The sequence below is a fragment of the Lytechinus variegatus genome, chromosome 1, assembly GCF_018143015.1.
Source record: "Lytechinus variegatus isolate NC3 chromosome 1, Lvar_3.0, whole genome shotgun sequence".
Classification (NCBI taxonomy): domain Eukaryota; kingdom Metazoa; phylum Echinodermata; class Echinoidea; order Temnopleuroida; family Toxopneustidae; genus Lytechinus; species Lytechinus variegatus.
Window position 1 is genome coordinate 17,707,568 of NC_054740.1, and position 20,342 is coordinate 17,727,909.

General features: G+C 38.8%; 1 protein-coding gene across 1 annotated transcript in view; it reads left to right on the forward strand.

Annotated features, from left to right (window-relative positions):
• LOC121407726 overlaps window positions 1-20,342 on the forward strand; it is a 67,090-nt gene that overhangs the window by 19,790 nt on the left and 26,958 nt on the right. The window contains exons 4-12 of the mRNA XM_041598921.1: window positions 494-666; window positions 1,845-1,953; window positions 3,959-4,168; window positions 4,916-5,200; window positions 14,824-15,366; window positions 17,125-17,280; window positions 17,637-17,773; window positions 19,277-19,439; window positions 19,963-20,178. Of these exons, the coding sequence (XP_041454855.1) occupies window positions 494-666; window positions 1,845-1,953; window positions 3,959-4,168; window positions 4,916-5,200; window positions 14,824-15,366; window positions 17,125-17,280; window positions 17,637-17,773; window positions 19,277-19,439; window positions 19,963-20,178 (1,992 nt within the window). The remainder of the gene's footprint in view (window positions 1-493; window positions 667-1,844; window positions 1,954-3,958; window positions 4,169-4,915; window positions 5,201-14,823; window positions 15,367-17,124; window positions 17,281-17,636; window positions 17,774-19,276; window positions 19,440-19,962; window positions 20,179-20,342) is intronic.

The window sequence follows — 20,342 nt, forward strand, 5'->3', positions numbered from 1 at the left end:
GTATAGTGATTGTTAGAGCAGGTCCCTGGTTAGAGTAGTAGCAGGCACTTCAACCTGCTAGTGCTACTACCCCCATGCAGTGGGCCAGGCCAGGGAAAGGGTAATGAAAATGTCATGTCATCAATCAACCAATATTGCCCCCCCCCTCATCCCTAGGCCTATATATCAGTGGGAGACTGGAATTTGTAGCTGAAAATGTAAACATTGCTTGACTTGATCTAGGGCATAAATCAAATCTACTGTAATGAGGTCTTGGACTGATCTCAGTAAACCAAAGCTTCAATCTCCAGTGCAGTCTGTACCATCAGTTGTTCTGCTGAACTACATTGGGTTTACTACACTTTATGGTGATAAGTCCAGATGGTATATAGATGTCAAATTATGTAGGTAAATTCGTAGAAAAGATGGTTATTCCTTATTCAGGAGTCAGGACTTTATTGTTGCACTTTAATAGCAGGCTTTGGTTTGGTAATGAAGCAATTTATTTTTTCAGATATGTTGGAGCTGGTATCCATCACAGAGGTACTCTCTTTGCCTGTGGATTACCCCAATGACGTTGAGTCTCTGTACTACGACGATGACCTCTATATCATCATCACCCATGCAAGTAGCACATCAAATCCATCGTACTGTGATGAAGTTCATGTCTACAGATTTGACAACCAAGTAAGTAAGACTTACGGGTATCAGCTTTCATTGGGTGTTGATTATCATTTTGTTGACCCCAGACTTTATGAAAAGCATTGGAAAATATATTTAATGCTAAATAGAGACATCTTGGGGTAGGGGGAAGCAAATTCGGTATACCAGTGAGAAATGCGAAGCCTGCAACTGTCAGCCAGGGAAAATTGAGGTACATGTAATGTCTTTACCGTAAGGCAATTTCCAGTGGCACGTCTGCAGATCATAAATCTTGTTCTACTCTGGGTGATTTATATCTGAATGGTGTCAAATTCCCTATGACATTGGGATTGGTCTTTGGGAGTAATTTAGCATACAGTGTATCAATTGCTCTGCTCTAAATTTCACACACTAATCAAATGACCAACTTCAACCCTGCATGGATTTAAACACTATACCCTACCCCAAACCGAACACTAACCCCTACATCTTAAACAAAATTAAGCCCCAAGCTATTATTGCAGGAGTAAATGCCATGTCGCCTCTTTTACAGACATCGGTACTTCAGGATAGCAGTGTATATTGCCTAATATTTGTTTACTGATCTATCAACTTGATTATTGATTCCATGGGAAAGGCTTTGATAAATGGTCTGCTGTTCTAGAGCTGGTTGTAGTCAATCTTGAAGCACTATTAGAATTCATATCTAATGAAGATAGCAATGAGGGAAGGGCATGGTGGCATTTTAGAAACATAGGCCCAAATTCACAAAGGTACATCATGGTTTTAAAGTAGTTGGCTTAAACATGGCTTATGCAGAATTCATGCACTAGTTCTGCTTAATTTTGCATCTTTGTCGAGAAAGAGTCTAATAATGATTTTATCACAGGGCCCTAAACTCACAATGCAGGGAATGATTTTCCTGATATCGCATCACAATTTACTCCACATTTTTGAAAGACTGCACACTGCTTAGTTAAGAGCTTTTTTCCTATGACCAAAAATGCTTTCTAAATTAGTAAAGCAAAAGTATTCCCTGCAATTGTTACTAATATTGCATGAATTTATGATAATTATGATAAATGATAATATAGGCTTGCACCCCTGATAAATGATACCTGGCCCTGGGACATACACCCCCCATAGTAATGTCACTAATGTTGATTTAGAATGGACTGCCATATTTACATTGCCATTGATGTTTTATTTGATTCTTTCCTCAGACATGGGTGGCAGAGCTTGTTCTTGTTTATAGTGCTCCTGATGTCCAAGATGTGGATTTCTTTGTTTACGATGGACTCTATTATGTACTGGTGGCGCAATTTGGTGATGGTGAGTTAAAGGTCAAGTCCGTCCCCAAAAAAGGTTGATTTAGATCGGCTTAGTTTACACAAAATAGTAATAATTTAGTCACATGCAAATGACAGAGTCAATGATGTCCCTCACAATTTCTTTTGTTTTTTTCTTGCTAGCATAGCGGAGTGAGACTATAAGCGCTGTATTTCCTATGGCAGCAGTGGCGGCATCAAGTCAAATCTTAAGCCGAAGGATAAGTTTATGAAATATCATAACTTAGAAAGTGTATGTATCTAGTTCATGAAACCTACACATAGGAATAATAAAATATTACTTAACATCCTATCAAAGTTCAGGTCATATGACCAGGGTCCAAGGTCAGTGAACTTTTGGGCATGTTGGGAGTATTTGTTGAAAACTTGGACATAAGAGTAATCAAGTATCACTGAACATCCTGTGCATGTTTCAGGTCACATGACCAAGGTCACAGGTCATTTTTGGTCAATAAACTTTGGCCATGTAGGGGTATTTGTTGAATTACCATCGTAACTTTGAAAGTTTATGGATTTAGATCATAAAACATAGACATAAGAGTAATCAAGTATCTCTGAACATCATGTGCGAGTGACATGACTAAGGTCAAATGTCATTTAGGGTCAATGAATGTAGTAGAATATTGTTACATAGATGGTGTTTTTTTATATTGATATCATTTTCAAAGTCAGCACTGCTGCTATATTGAATCACGTAATGTAGGCGAGACTACCAGAGGCGCTCCACTTTTTTATTTGAATTATTCAATAATTCATTTGTCTCGCCCACCAGAAGTGAAGAAGAGACAAAGGGATTTAAAAAGAGGTTTAAATGTCGTCCGTCTGTCACAAACGTTATGTTTGCAACAAAAAGTCTCTTTTCAACCAAACTTGGATTGTAGATGTACTTAGAGGAACTGCATGTTATGGTGCAGTCACAGGTCACTTGGTTAGGTCAAAGGTAATTTTGATGTCAACATTAAAGTTTACGTGCAAGACTCTCTTATGACACATAACTCCGCAACCGTAAGTCACTTTTAAGCCAAACTTGGGTTGTAGAGTTACTTGGGAGACTTGCATGTTATGCTGCAATCAGAGGTCACATGGTTACATCAAAGGTTTTTTTAGGTCAAAGGTCATTTTGAGATCAACGTTAATGTTTATGTGCAAGAATTTATGACAATTCTGTTGCATGCCGTCACAAATCGCAATATTTCTGGTTATTTCCACAACAAGTGGGCGAGACACATCATCGCTTATGTTTTGTTTAAAGATTTGAAAATTACAACCAACTTGACTGAGCCATAAAATGTTAATCAACTGTAATTCAACACTTAGGGAGAAATAAAAAACTTTCACAGAAAAATGAGGAGAAAATTAAAATATTTCATATAATGAAATACAAAAGAAATAGAAATGTCATCAGTCCCCTCATTTGGATACCGACCAGGATGTGCATATAACTATTTTGTGAAATTTAGCGAAACTTAAAAATGTCATAACTTTCTTATTTTTCATCCGATTTTGATGAAATTTTCAGTGTTTCTCTGCTTACACATGTTGGATTTTTCTCTTTTATTCAAATTAACTTTTTGCTGGGGTTGACTTGTCCTTAAATGGTGATATTACAAATTTTTGGAGTGAAGCTAAGTTACTGAAACTAAAATCTAAAGCATTTGAATGCTACAGAATTATACAGAATGTAGAAATGATATTGACCCCTCAGGAGGAAAATCTAAGATTAGATGATTAACAAAAACAAAAAGTGTGTGTTTATATCATCTCCCCAGTCATTTGCACTTGCATTAGTTGTTAATAAAAAAAATGCAAACTTCAGTTTAGATTATTCTAGTATCAGATGAAAATTTCACTGCTTGGCAGGACCACATGCATGTTATTTGTTTGTTTGAAATTTGTAAACTAGTGCTACTTCTGTGGAGGACTTTGAATTAGATATTGTTTATTTATGTTGTATTTTCTATTTCTTATTTTCTCCTGTCTATTTGAAGGAAGCTCAAGCTCCTCTGGACTCTTTGTATACCTGTGGAATATAGACCAAGACCCTGATTCTCAGATGTTCTATTTGATGCAGAGACTAAAGATATCGGAGCCAACAATAGTAGAAACCATCGTCGGTGGTGACACCCAGTTTATTGTTGTTGCTGAGAGGCCACATTTGGCTCTCAATGTAGAGGCTGCAGTCATGTATGAGTGGAAAGGTGAGAAATCAAATGAAGATAATAAAACATGCTATAATGTATGTTTTGTTAGCTACGAGCATAAACATAGGGAACATCACTTTTAGACCCATTTGAGGTATACTCTATTTACAGACCAACATTGTAAAAATCTGAATTTATGCAGTAGTAGTGCGCAATTTATGTGCATTATGGGCAATTAATTTCAGTAATGCAAGTTCTAGTCTACCCAAATAGACTCTGGTTCCTTTGCAACAATTAAACTATGCCCTTTAGAATGAAAGAATATATATATTTTTTTGCTATAGTTAATTTCATAAAATATTAAACATGTTACCAAACCTTCTTGTTTTTCTAATAGAAGTAGAATAAAAATCATGTACTGAATTATGTTTTTTAATAGTTGAAAAAATAATCAAGATTAAATAACAATAGTAAGTTGTGATAAGATTGATTTATTAAGTGCACAATATAAAAAGCTCTTTGAGTATTACAATGTAATACATAAATATCATAGTTTAAAACAAAGTAATTGTAAGAATGCAAACTAGCTAAAGAATAGAAATTACTAATACAGCATAGAAATAAAACCAAACATAATTGAATCAAATTCAAGTAAAGACATTTATCAATAAAATGTAAATATTTATTGATTGTGAAAAGAAAAAAGGCCTCACTGGAAGGACAAACAACTTATGAATCACCCACTCTGAAGGCTTGTCACTTGTTAAGCATGAGAATGAAATAGTTTTTATCCTTCATCTGCAGGTGGTCATATGGACGAATTTGCAGTTTTTCCTCAGTCCAATCTGGTTAGTATTGTACCATTTTGCATCTTCAGTCGAGTCTTCCTTGGCCTGGCAAGCAGCGCTTCGGATAGCGGTGAACCAACGGCTGAATCTCAGATCCTTCTCTACAATCTTCATCTACACCAATTTGAGAGCTTTCAGACGCTGACCACTTACGGGGCTCTTGAGATGGACGTGTTCACGTTTGGCTCTGGCTTTGAATTGGAATCCTTTCTTCTTGTTGCCAACACTTACGATGAGAAAGGTACGATGAGAAATGTTGTTTCAATTCCAGAATTTCACTATATCCATGTGCCTTCAGCATTGTGTTTACAACTCTTTCCTAGATAGCTTCGAGTGAGAGTCAGAATTAACAAAATAAAGATGTCTTGAACTGAATGATGACTTGCAAATTCAAGGAAGAATAAGGATAAACCAGTAGAACTATTAGATCCAATGATAAGTGTATTCAGTTTGAATTTCCTAGAATACATGAAGGAGAGAAACCAATTAAACCTGGGTGTTGAGTATACTGTTATTTACTTCAATAATCGTGACGTATCCATCTACTTTTGCGAGTTCATGTTTTCATGAACTGCCCTTGAATATATTGTACACAGAATTTTGAGCAATAGCGCCATCTCCCGGCGATCCCATAACTACTTTTACTTCTGGTCACACCCATATCATGCTAGCACGCACGTTAAACCTCCTTTGTTTCTTTACCCTTGCGGAGTGAAGACATCAATATCATCTCTCTTTCAAGAGCTAATTACACTTTCAAAATACATTTTTGGCTGTGTTTTGTTTCTTCTTGCAACCAGATTTATTGCCAACACTATTTACAAGATAACCATGATGCATCTCTTTAATATATGCTATTCATTTTCAATGAACCTGTACACTGAAGACGATAGAACACAAAATTCGTTGCGCCGGCTCATCTCCCTGTACATACGTGGTGTGTCATAGTCAATCATGCAAAGAAACTCCATTTCCTCTTTTTACTTTGGACGTCTTAGATAAGTGCTGTCCCCAATCCATTGATTTTATAAAGTTTTGGTAGCTCATATAATTTTCATCTTGCTTGTTTGTTACTCTTTTGGTTTTATATCAAATTGTGTTTACTTATTTTTACTCTAGTGGCGAATCTTACGAGAAATGTAAGACAATTTTTGTCCTCTCGATTTTGAACTTGTGTTGGCTTACATGTCTTCAGACTTTTGTTCCTGGAAGCCTTCTGTTGTTTAATTAATTAACGATAATTAATTTGTCTTAATATTAAAAAAAAAATTCTTGCAAGCAGGTTTCTTGTCTATGTTTGACCTTGTTATTAATTAATTAGCGACACTTTGTCTTAATTAATGAAAAGAATTAATTTGTTTTCATACATCTAGTATTCTTAATCTTGTCTTTGGACCTAGTTTTAAGAATCTTGTAATTAATTAAATAATAATAATATAATCATAATATAGGTATACCCCGGGTAGCCACTTCAGTTTCGAAAGCTGTTCTACCAGCGGGCCCTGCTATTATTATTACCCTGGCTTTAGCTGAGCTGCCTAGGCGCTCAAGCATTCAAGGAATTTCTTCCTACCGGGTACCCATTGGCCTCACCTGGGTTGAGTGCAGCACAATGTGGATGAGTTTCTTGCTGAAGGAAATTACGCCACGGCTGGGACTCTAACCCAAGACCCTCTGTTTCAAAGTCAGAAGACTAGGCCACAATGCTCCAATTAACAACTTCATTTGTCTTATATAAAAAAACTGGGCTTTTCTCTCATCTGGTATATTATCTTTTGTCTAAAGAAGCCCTGTCTTACTTAATTAAGGACTTAAGTTTGTTTTGATTAATAAAAGAAGGTCCCATGTCGGGACCTGAATTTTCTTGGGAGTGTTGTTCTTGCAGAGAAAACCTCAACTCCTCCAGGGCTGTCTGACCCACTGGCTATTGAGTCACAAGACTGGGATAAGAGTGTGGGGCTCTTTTCTGGTACTGACTAGGCTTGATGCTTTGTCATTCTCAGAGGGAAGCAGCAGCAAAGGGCTGCTAGTCGCTAGAGACACAAGAGCTCGACCCCGTCAAGCTTACATGGTCAGATTTGGGTGATGTTTCTCATGTGAGAAATCCCATTAACCCAGTCTCTTGTACTTTCTACTGCTCCCCCGGCAGAGTCCACAAAAGGAGAAGAAAACCAAGGCCGTAAGCTCTAATAAATTGGGCAGACCTTTCTTTCTAATTCTTGTGCCGATGGCCAGGCGTCCTAACTTTATGTTTCAACAGAACGCCTTCAAACAATGCAGGTTTCTACCATGCTCCCCATCAGCTTCAGCCATCGGTGTCCTCGACAGCGGGGTCATCAACATTGAAATCTTAACCAAGGTTAAGTTTTTGAAATGTCATAACTTACAAAGTATATAAACCTAGTTCATGAAAATTAGAAATAAGGGTAATCAAGTATTACTGAAGATTCTATGAGAGTTTCAGGTCACATGACCATGGTCAAAGGTTATTTAGGGTCAATGAACCATGTTGGGGAATCAATTTGGAAATCTTATTTGAAATGTCATAACTTCAAAACTATAGACCTTGTTTATCAAACTTAATGATAAGGGTAATTGTGTATCACTGAAGGTCCTGTGTGAGTTTCAGGTGATGATGATGCACAGCATTTGTATTGCGCCATATATCTGTCAATACATTCAAAGGTGCAATGGAGGGGCAAGCCAATCTGGGTTGCCTACAAGGGCACGCACACAGAACTGTGACCCTCAGGTCTATCCTCCCGATTACTGGTTGGGAGAATGCAGATACCACTACACAGGGGTTTCCCCCTACCCTTATTCGAATAGTGCAGTGGGTTATTAATGTGCAAAGGTGGTGATGCTCCTCTCCACCATTTAACGTCCTATCGGAGGGATGGAGTGTTTTCCACTGTAACATAGCCTGCATCTGTGAAACAGGGGAGAGACGTTTACACACGACGCACTGCCTTTAGTCATCCGCCCGGGGTAGACTCGAACACACAGTCTTTGGTTCGATGGGCAGTCGCTTTACCGACTGAGCCAACTTGGCTCTCTTAGGTCACATGATTCAGGTCAAAGGTCACTTAGCGTCAGTGGACTTTGGCCATGTTGGATTTTTTTTTAGGGATTGTCATCATAACTTTAATTTTTTTTATCTAGTTCATGAAACATAAGAGCAATTAATTATCTTTGATCATCCTGTGTGAGTTTCAGGTCACATGACCAAGGTCAAAGGTAATTTTAGTGTCAACACTTTTGCCCAATCAGTTTAATTTGTAGAAGGTGGGGTCGTACTTACCAAATGATGTGTATATAAAGGGAAAAACCGCCGACCGAAGGACCCGTGACATAACAATAAAACATTCCTGTACTTGTTTAGGCGTTCATTTCCGGGAACATTTGCCAACATTATCGTTTTGTTTCCAATACTTTTTAATTAAGGGTAGGGTTTCACACGCCAATACTTGTTAAGGGATGCATTCTCAGAAAATGGAAATTACGTGTTTAGGATGCTTTTCGAGACCCCATGGTCACGCATGGTATCCCCCTTAAGTAGGTGGAGTTGTCTTGGCATTGCCATTAATTCTTTTGTTTTGCCCAATAGGCAATAGCCAACGATCCCTCGTCGGGACCTGAACCTAGTATAGGGAGTGTTGTACTTTAAGAAAAAAACCTCAACTCCTCCAGGGCTGTCTGACCCATCGGCTATCAGGTCCAACAAGACCGGGACAAGAGCGTGAGACTTTTTCACAGACTAGGCTGGATGCTTTGTCAGTCTCTGTCAGGGAGCACCAGCAAAGGGCTACAAGCCCCTAGTCGCTAGAGATGTGGGAGCTTGACCCTGTTGAGCTTACGATAATCTGATTAGGGTGGAACTATGCCCACGTGCCTGAGTGACATGATTAGAATCGGTAGACATTTCTCATGGGAGATATCACGTACCCCTCCAGTTTATTGTGCCTTCTTCTGCTCTCCAAGAGGAGCCGACAACAGAAGAGGAAGAAGAAGAAAACCTAGGCCATTAGCCTCGTTAACCTGGCAAACGTTTCTTTCTGATTCTTGTGCCGATGGCCAGGCGCAACTCTATGCGATGCTCCAGACCGCTTTTCAGCAACACTGATTTCTATCCCCACGCTCCCCATCCGCTGTAGCTGCCGTGTCAAGCACCGAGCGCATCAACGAGACACTTGCCATCTCTCATATAGGGGAGTCGCCAGTCCAATCACCTTGCACAGATGACCCTCATTAGTATGCAGGTGTTACTGACATATGGGTCTTGGCCCAGCATGTCAACAGGCTCCCAATAATTGATGGCTGGGTATCACATCTTTATAAGATTGTGTCAACACGCCCGGGGCAGTGCATACCTATAACCTTATGCCCTCCGTCAGCTATGGCCACCTTTTCAGGCGTCAAGCTGATCGAGCAGACTCACGCTATCTCATCAAACGCTGCCAGCTTTTATGAAATTGTCGGCCCGTTCACCTGCAGGGGGGGGGGGGTTCCCTTGCTAATTTGCAGGTGCTACCGCTATCTGGGTCTATTACCAGCACGTATGTTGTTTTAACACGCCTTCGAGCAGAGCTGGCTTTTCCCTTGCTCTCTGTCAGATTTAATGGCCCTTGTCATGCACTGAGTGGATCAAGTGGATACCTGCCAGCCCGCACTCTGGGGAGCCATCAGCGATTCATTTGATTCTCCAGCCAGCTCACCTGCATGGGTAACTCCTGTTAATATGCAAGTACTTCTGACTCTCTGGACTAACACCAGTCTGTTGGTAGGCCCCCAAGTGGACATGTAGATTGAGTGGAAGAATCTCTTACACTGCCGCTGGGCTTCCTTCTGTAAAGAAGTTAAGATTATATTAAGATCATATTATTAAGTCCTATTCTCCCCAATTCGCTAGAGTCAGGGCTAGTGTAAGCATCTGTTCTACAGCGGCCACCGCTGTAGACTGATATGAGCACCATACCTCCTCAGCGGTCAGGCTTACTATTTACCTCATACCTCTGCTGAGCTGACAAGCACAAGTGTCGGAGCCGATTGTCATGTCGGTCGATAGCTTACCAGTATTGCTATGCTACCTCTGCTTGGTGCGCTATAGTTGCAGTTAACTATCTTTACTACAACTGCACCGAACGTCCAGATAGAATCGGCTATTTCTATGCTTGCTATCCCTTCAAAGGGCATTCAGGGCTTTTATCCCGGGCTTTTCCCAGTCAGATAAGGACCACTTCGGAGAAGAGTAACGGCCACATCTCTGGTGAAGATGGCGGCCGCATACAAGCGTTCAGGCTTGTTTTCAAGCCATAGGCCTCCCGCCCATTAGCACTTCAAGGCCTTGTTGCCTGCCCCCTGGGCAAGCCCACCTGTCGGGTCTGCGAGCCCACACCAGATCACCAGTTATTTTTCCCATGGTCAGCCAAGCCCAAACAGTAAAATTGATGTACTGCCGACAATGTGGGGTTAAGTTTGCTGGCGTCTTTGCCGCTCCCTCTCTGTGTGGGAGCGAGTATCAGTTGATGCAATTGCCATGTCCGTCAGGCGATGTGATGAAGCAACCTCGTTGAAATAACTCAAAAGACAATCATGTATATTTATTATATACGAATGAGTTTTTATTCAGGTTCTTCAAAACTTCACAGTTCCAAGTAAGAGAGTGACTGTATGTACACTCAATGTGCTAGGACAGCGTTCTGTTGATGGTTGAAGACTAACTATTCTCCCCCAATTTCACATATGATATTTATACCTAGATTTATTCAAATGAATCTCTTGCCACTCCTGGCAACAATATGATACGAAACATAACATTATAAGGTGAAAGCCCTGCCCTTAGAAACTATAATTGACCAATCGAATATATACATCTCAGAAAGTTTCAAGTATCCCAACCCAAGGATGCTGACAGGACTTTCTTTCTCTAAAAGCAGCTGACCAGTAAACAACATGATTAAACGGATAAGATGGGAACATGTGCAACATGGATGAGCCATGGTCAGAAACTGGTCAGAACATAACTTGAAATATCAACATGGACTTATAATTGTGACAGGTAGGATTGAACAGGGACCTGTCCAGTTGAAAACAACATGTGTTATGTGTACTACCCAAATCACATGTGAAAGTTAACCCCTCATAACACAAGTGACATGCATTGTCACAGGCGAGTTGACTTCTTTGTATGATTAGAAGCCTCTCCACTTGGTGCACTTGACAGACTCTCTACATCAGTCTACTTCAACTGAGGATGAGCCCCTACATGAAAGTGATCTTCACTTTACCAGCGCTTTCCGAATGGAAGCATGGGCTCTCATCCTCCCTTCTCTGAGGCGTCAGACCTTGCCGCCTCCCGTGACTTACGGACACTTACGTTCAGTGCTCTTTTACCGATGCAGGGGGTGTTCACCTGTGTGATCACCGCCGTGTCGACCTACTGGAGTAACCGAGCCTTGTGGCTGTTGTTTAACCAGACAACTGGGTTCTCATCATAGACACCTCATTCTACCCCATTTGCCCACCTTTTTGGGCAAGGAGAGGAACGTTCTCAGCTAGTCCACCTGACTTTATTTTCAACAGGGTAGGGCCTATCATTACCTCACTCGTTCCCATTGGAAACATATCTTATTGAGGGCCTGTGTCTGGCTACGACTGTCAGGATACATGGCATTTCTAATCAACATCTTATTAGATTGTCATTTCATATGAAGCCATGACAGAGGCATCTTCTCTGCCATCATTCTGGTGTAGACCTGCTGCGATTAAGGATCCCCGTCCAGCAGACATCGATCACAGCTGAGCCTCATTGACCTGCACGCCCTGAATGGTTTGGGTCAAGCCAATTTACACCTCACTCCTGCCCGCCGCGGACACTGCCCCCTTTGTCGGAGGCAGTCATAGTGCATGGAGATGGGGTCGGGGGCTAGTCCCAGTCGCTCACTCTGCCACACATGCATGTGTTTGTGATGCGAGTCGTGCTCAACTTCCCACGACACTTCCAGCTTAAGCTTCCTGGCCGGACTCTGTTAACCTGCTTAGACAGCGAGTGTTGTGCGGCTCACACATACTGGCAGGATATTTTCTCGACACGTTTATCTGCCCTCCAAGTGGTTTCTCCAACCAGAGATTTCTAAATGAGAGGGGGAGGGGGGATCTAAGATGCTTCGCATCTTTCGAAAGCCAGTGAGTACTGACTCTGGACTTATATTATTCTTGAATTTCTTGACTTTATGGATTGGTCTAGCGATCTTCTACTGATCCGGGCAATGCTCCAGTCTCTCCGATCGTGACCTTTTTTCCTTTTTGGACTTTCTGACAAAGGTGAATTGTTGGTCTTACTTGACACTTGACTAACCCATCCTTGAGTCGATAGCCAGGGCATCTTAGCTTGTGTTATCCATCAAGATTGCCTTTTTGTTTCCGATGGACTGTGACCAGAGGCCTCGCTCTTCAGGTTAATGCTTTGCTCCCAGACACTTCGATGTGTCTGTTGTGGAGTCTAGCGATTCCCACGCCTTGGTTTTTGTCTAGAACCAGCCGATTGCAGTTAGTTCACTGGAGTTTCCTAAGTCCCCTTCAGACCCCATGCCTTCTAAGGATAGAGTCTGATGTCCTGTCTGGGTTTTTTGAAAGTTTTTTTTTTCAATTAGACAATCTGGGTTCCCGAATCGGTTTAGCCCTTATCTTTTCTCGTGAACATTTCAGTGCAGCGTCTCACTCTTATGCTGGTTTGTTGCAGTCAGCTCAGCAGGCGCAACGCGCTGCTTCCGATACAAGGCCAGAGGCCCACGATACCATGAGTACTCAGGTTTCCTTTTTCAAGGTTTCTCTTGATGACTTTTTGAGGGCTTGAGGGCCGCTTTTGGCACTTCGCCTGTCTTCCCTTGAAAGACATTTCATCTGAGGAGACAAGTTTTCCCATCCTCAGCCCTGAAGGTAGCTGCTTCCGTATTTTCATCTCCCTGTTCCCTTGCCTACCTTTTGCTTAAGACATGCCTTCCCATGGTTGAATCCATGTGGTCTAACAAAAAAAGAGATCTATCCCAGTTATTGATAGTAAATCATAAAAATACTGAATTTCTTATTTTCAAACTAACTGGATGCTCGTAAGAGGAAGATGGATGCTCTTTGCATGAGTGACTAGACGTGATGCTTGGGGGAGATGAATACAGTGCAAGGAATTTTGTGTGTTTTTTTCTTCGGTGTAGCCATTCATGTGGGATGAATAGCAATAGATTAAACCGATATATCCTGTTATTTTGTAAACAAGAAAATCAGTATTTTCATGACCTAGATCATCGAACTTGAAAATAGGGGTAATCAAGTATTACTGAATTGAGTTTCAGATCACATGACCAAGGTCATAGGTCATTTAGGGTCATTGAACTTTTGGGGGTATTTGTTGATTCCCATTATTTCACTCTTAAATTTGGACGTAAGAGTAATTGAGTATTCTTGCACAAGTCTTTGGTCACACGATCAAGGTCAAATGTTATTTTGGGTCTATGAACATAGTATTTTATTATCATATGAATGGTGTTTTTGTGAATAATTATTCTGTAATTGTGGTCACAGTCAGCACTGCTGCTATATTTAATCGCGTAGTGCAGGCGAAACTGCCAGAGCTGCTCCACTTTCTAATTGTTTAGTTTGCATCTACATGTATATCACATCTTTCATGATATTGCCATTATGCCCATAACAATTCATAATTTTTTTGTCTCACCTGCGAAGCAAAGTGAGACTATAGGCGCCGCTTTTCCGACGGCGGCGGCGTCAACATCAAATCTTAACCTGAGGTTAAGTTTTTGAAATGACGTCATAACTTAGAAAGTATATGGACCTAGTTAATAAAACTTGGCCATAAGGTTAATCAAGTATTACTGAACATCCTATTAGAGTTTCATGTCACATGACCAAGGTCAAAGGTCATTTAGGGTCAATGAACTTAGACCATGTTGGAGGAATCAACATCGAAATCTTAACCTGAGGTTAAGTTTTTGAAATGTCATCATAACTTAGAAAATATATGGACCTAGTTCATGAAACTTGTACATAAGAGTAATCAAGTATCACTGAACATCCTACATGAGTTTCACGTCACATGACCAAGGTCAAAGGTCATTTAGGGTCAATGAACTTTGGCCGAATTGGGGATATCTGTTGAATTACCATCATAACTTTGAAAGTTTATTGGTCTAGTTCATTAAACTTGGACATTAGAGTAATCAAGTATCACTGAACATCCTGTGCGCGTTTCAGGTCACATGACCAAGGTCAAAGGTCAATGAACTTTGGCCGGATTGGGTGTATCTGTTGAATTACCATCATAACTTTGAAAGTTTATGGATCTGATTCATGAAACTTGTACACAATAGTAATCAAGCATCACTGAAAATTTTGTGCAAGTTTCAGGTCTCATGATTAAGGTCAAAAGTCATTTAGGGTCAATGAACTTTTGCCGAATCGGGGTATCTGTTGAATTACCATCATAACTTTGAAAGTTTATTGGTCTAGTTCATTAAACTTGGACATTAGAGTAATCAAGCATCACTGAAAATTTTGTGCAAGTTTCAGGTCTCATGATTAAGGTCAAAAGTCATTTAGGGTCAATGAACTTTTGCCGAATCGGGTTTTTTTGTTGAATAACCATCATATCTCTGTAAGTTTATTGGTCTAGTTCATAAAAAGTGGACATAAGAGTAACCATGTATCACTGAACATCTTGTGCGAGTTAGAGTAGTATTCAAAGTCAGCACTGCTGCTATATTGAACCGCGTGATGCAGGTGAGACAGCCAGAGGCATTCCACTTGTTTAAATTTAATAGCTGTTTAATTACATGACAATTGTTTTCACTTTAGGTAGAACACCAAAGTCTGTCATCTATAAGTACTTGGACAATCGTTTCTTACCGTTCCAATGCTTTGAAGTAGCAAACATGCGTGGGTGGCACACTATCGTAGGAGAGAACAAAGCTTTTGTCAGCCTCATAATATACACTGAAACAAACGTCATCGTATACGAGTACAACGGCTGGACATTCCAATTATCAACTGAGCAATTCGATACATCCTCCATCGCAATACCAATCAATACAGTGTCGGTTCTCTATTCTGATTTTAGAGCTGACTTGGTCTTTGCGAGCCATGCCGCACAAAATGAACAAGACATAAACCTTTTCAAACTAAAGTTTCACCCTGTTAACCTTGCTTCGAATTTGGTTGACGTATCGGAGTCAGTATGTGACGATGAGATGGCTGAATATGAGAACATTACTAATATTCATACAAATATCATCATCAAAGTGCCGGAAGTGGTCAACGTGGACTTTGGTAATTTCAGTGTTGGTGCAAACTCCTCCTTTTTAGATGGGATTTCAGCTGAAGACGTACAAGTGGACGATGGTAAGTACTAGCCCTTTAACATTAAAAGAGATAAATCAGTGGTATAATTAAAGCCTGTCTTTAGTTTTGATGAATCCCCCAAAATGTGGACATCACTAATTACAATCCATGACTAGATTATGTGAATGCCCAAAAACAGTTGTGATGTGGAGGATATTATATAACAAATTCTTTTACTGGATAAATTTTGTGATTTTTGCATGTGAATCTGCATGTTTTTCTATTTGACGTTCCAATCCATGGACTGGGCTGAAAATTTCAGGGTATAATCTTTGTAGCTTCTTACAGGTATTGTTTAACTTTGTGAGCAGCTGATTTAAAAAATTCTCAAACCAAGATGAAATATGTGTACAAGTGCATGTATTAGAACGAATAAACCCTGAAAACAACCATTATTAAAAATGAAAAGCTAAAACTACAAGGCAAACCCTGATTTTGAAAATAGGCGTCTTATAGACACCTAAATAGTACACATAAGTGTATGGGATGAAATTAAGATAGTGTTTCCGGTCACTTTATATTTCAATTTTTGAAGCACTAATTAATTATTTTGGAACGCAATTTTTTTCTGGGCTTCATTTTTGCAACATATCACAGACACAGGTGACAAGTGTGACCTTCTAGCTCAGATTTTTTAAAAGTCAAACCAATGTTAACCGATCACTTTAATATCAAATCCCTGAGTTTGTAAGATAAATTCTCAAAGAACTCTTTTAAATGAAAATAAGAATAATCTGCAAGTACACTACTCATCAGTTACAAAAAAAGTTGCAATCAATTGCAATAATTGATTATATCTTTGTATTAGATAGTAATTATATGGGACTGACATAGTGTCAAATCCATTCTGTAGAGTGCTCAAGGTGCTAGAGTGCTCTACATGCAGATTAAAAACATTGGATTGTGAACTGTCTGAAAAATTAGTGGATGTGGGGTAAAGTGAATATTCTAAGTCTTACTGTTTGTATATTATTTAACAAAAAATACCCCCTTTTTGGTTGATTGTCACAAAAGTTCAAAATGTAGCTTTTGAGATTTTAAACTTTCATATTTCTATAATAATAATAATGATAATAATTGTGATATCTTATTGAGCGCACACACACCATCCAGAGATGCTCATGGTGCTAGCCCAGCAACAGTTCCTCTGGATGGATATATATTTACAAACAACAAATAAGCAAGTAAAAATGAGATCTTAACAAATACAACAGAGTACATGATTTAAAAAACACAGTTTTGCAATACCCACTGGAATTCCTAGCTAGATAGGTAAACACTGCCTAATAATACACTCATCCAGCTTTGTATACAATGTTTTGCATGTACCACCCCCTCCCCACTCACTGTCACTGCATTTTAATTATTTTTTAACCCATTGAGGTAAAGAAACATGTTTAGATACTTAAATAACTGGCATTAAGTGATTTAGGTGTTTTTTATAGTGGGGTTTATTTCCTCTCACGATATTTTGTCATCATGTGATCAATTTGAGAAAGGAACCTGTAATTCAGTCAACATGATCTAAGAACCGTCCTACTCAGATGTCCTGTGCAAAAAAAATAATATATGCAGTACTTATTTGATTATAACTCAGTTGTACTTTTGTTTACTTATCTTGTTATTTCACATTTTCAGTATTGTAATGCGCAGTTGAATATATAATACTTATAGAAATTGTGCAATATAAATGCACAATCATTATTACTCACCTGAAATCAAGTTATTCATTTTTCCCTCAATATTTCATTGATATAGTTGAAGTTAAAGATGATCAGGTCTTGACGAATGCTGAGAAAGCCCAGTTGGCAAGGATCATTGGAAAGATGGACACAAATGCTGGAATGATTTCTACTATGGAGACTGAACTTCCTAATACAGTTCTATTAAATACATCCCCTCAGACGGTCTCAGGTATGATGTCTTACAGACCTTTACCTACTGGAAAATTTATATTCAAGTGTCATGATTTTGAAGTTTTAGAAGAAATATCTGATAAGTGATTGAAAAACATACCTATTCAATATCTTATTGGGTCTCAATTGTGTGAGCTTTGCAGCTAACATTGGAATTAATCATCACATTAGCACAATCTTGCATTAGGCATCTGTATTTAATGTGAAACTATAAATTGGATTAGTATAATCCTTAATTTCGCGGAACGGCAGTATTATCTTTGATAAAGCATGCTACCAATCAAAATGGATGAAGAATGCATGCAGTGATCATTTGTTTATATCTCCAGTATTATTTGTACTCTTTGTTCACAGGTCAAAAGACTTTTGCTTCCTTTAATGCAGTGGGTGACCCTTCACCTTCGACCCTCACTGTAACCTCTGACTTTGTGAACACTGATATCAATGTTCAGGATCTTTATGATGAATATATAGACAAAACTGCTGATGTAGTAAGTATCATTCATACTATAAAATTCTTTTGTAGTTAATGGGGCAAGGGTGTACAGACATAAAATTTCAATGTTTCAAATGTGTACAGTTCAAAGAAAAATTCAAATTTTAACATTTTCTCATGAACTTTGGTCAGTAGGCCTACAGGGTATTTAAAGCAAATCTAGTTTCTGTATTTGTAAAAGCTGTAGAAATAAAGTGATTCAAATCGCATTGTCATTGGGGAACTAAGTGGAGCATTTCTTGATTTTGCTTTTTATTTAGGGTAAATGACAAGTTTGAATTTTGGAATATTATAACAATCATCAGTGAAAATTATTAATAGATGTATTTATGAAATAGTAATTTTCTATGATTTTTTACTCTGTCATTTCTATTGCTTTTTTCGTAATAAAGCAGTAGGCCTACATCATTCTAATAGTAGTAGTCAACATTCAGATAGAATATATTCTTTTCTTTTTTTTTGTAAATTTTGATAAAACACATTACTAAAAGTAAGAACAGTATCTTTTATGAAGTTCTGCCCAGCGCCTTTTCATCACTAATCCTGGTATCTCATCATAGTCAATACTATGTGGAATGCAGGAAATTTACTTTGTGAGACCATTCAAAGAACAGAGCGAAATGTGTGTGGTCTCTCATTCACTGTTCGTTATGAATAGCTAGTCTTAAAATATACATTTGAGATACATGTAACTATTAATATTCAAGAGAATAAATTAGAATACAATTTTGTTTGTTAAGAGAAAAAAAAATTGTTTTGAGAGGAAAGGTAGTTGCTATCATGTTGTAAATGTGTTATGGGTTAGCAACCTTGCCAGATTTAGGTAGTTAAAGCTTGTGTATAGTTTTGGTAAATCCACCAAAATGCACCTATCACTATTCCAATTCATTGCTAGCTAATATGAATGGATAGGCCTATGCCCTATAACAGTTATGATGTGGAGGATATGAAATGAAAATGTGTTTTACAGGATAAATTTTGCGATTTTACATGGAAATTTAACTTGATCGGGTCACCCGATCAAATTAAAATATCTTTGTGTTTTTGTCTTTCAATTAAATCCTATTCCAAATCATGGAATGGGCTGAAACTTTCAAGATATGTTCTTTGTCTGTAACTTTTGGATATCTAATCACTAAATTCATAAGATAAGTGCTTGAATGCCCATTTTTTTAATTTAAAACAAGCATCGCCGAGAGAGGGCGCTATTTATCCAAGATTTGAATATTTGAAATTTTCTCAGAGAAGTGCAGTTGGAAAAATATCTAACGGTCTCTACGCTTCAGTAAGACTGTCATATTAGAGGATATTCGATTATCAATCACATTATTGACCCTTTACCAAAGCTATTCACAGGCTTTAAGGACATTAGATGGCTGCTGGTTTGTATCTGCTTTAATGCCTTTCTGCTAAATGACATGGCACATACTTTAGGTAAGGAGCCTCAAGTGAAATTCACGAGATCATTGTGATGATAGTAAATCACTCTCCTTTCTAGGATATATCTGTCACCTTGACCATTAGTGGAGGCATCGATGTGACGGGAGAACTGACTACGACAGGTACGGTAGATGATGTAGATATGACGGAAATAGTCACACTCTCTAGAGACCACACCATTACAGGAGTCAAGACATTTACTGGTTTAATAACTGCAAATGGTAAGAACACTGGCTGTATAGTGCGACTAAGATTTGCAGAAGTTTGTAGTGTTTAGCTGTGTATGCTAGTAAACATGTATTTAATCAGCTTTCAAGAAAATTTTCCAAATTCTTGATGTCATGAACATTTTGTTGCATTGTCATGAGTTTGCCCATGCAAATTTTGGCAAACCTAATTTTTTTGTATTCGGCTGACAGACGAATGTCTCTTACATCTTGAAATTCAGTTTTGATTTTTTGGTTCATGCCAAGAACATAAGCTCCTGCGTTAAAGCCACAAAGACTCAAATAGTACTTTAAGATCATAGCTCAAGTATCCAGTCAGAAAGTGAAAAAAAGGCTTTCTTACTTTAATTGTCGTTGACCAAATACTAAAGCATTTATGGTATTTCTTCCTACCAGTACCCATTTGCACTTTGATATGAAGTGGAAAATACAGATAAATAGCATGTAACAAAAATGAGATTGAAGTCATTTTCAACAAATACTTTGCTCATAACCATTCACAACCTTATGCTTGCAGGAGATATTGATGTTGATGGAACCGTTGACGGTGTCACCCTGACAACGACGACCGTCCTGCAGACCACAGGAACTCAGACAGTGAGTGGATCATATACCTTCAGCGCTTCAATCACAGCTACTGAGAATGTGATTGTTACTGGTATGGTGGATGGTGTGGATCTATCAGAGCTCAAAGATGAAGCTGTTTATCTTGCCGGGGACCATGATATCACCGGTAAGGGACAAGAGATGATGTTTGATTAAAGTGTCTCCAAGTTGTTCCAAAAATCTTATTTGCAATGGATTGTAAATTTCAATCACAATTTAGCGCATTGTGATGTTGTAAACAAGCTGACCATCCACCAATGTTGTTTGCAATCAATTGTATGATTTGTGATT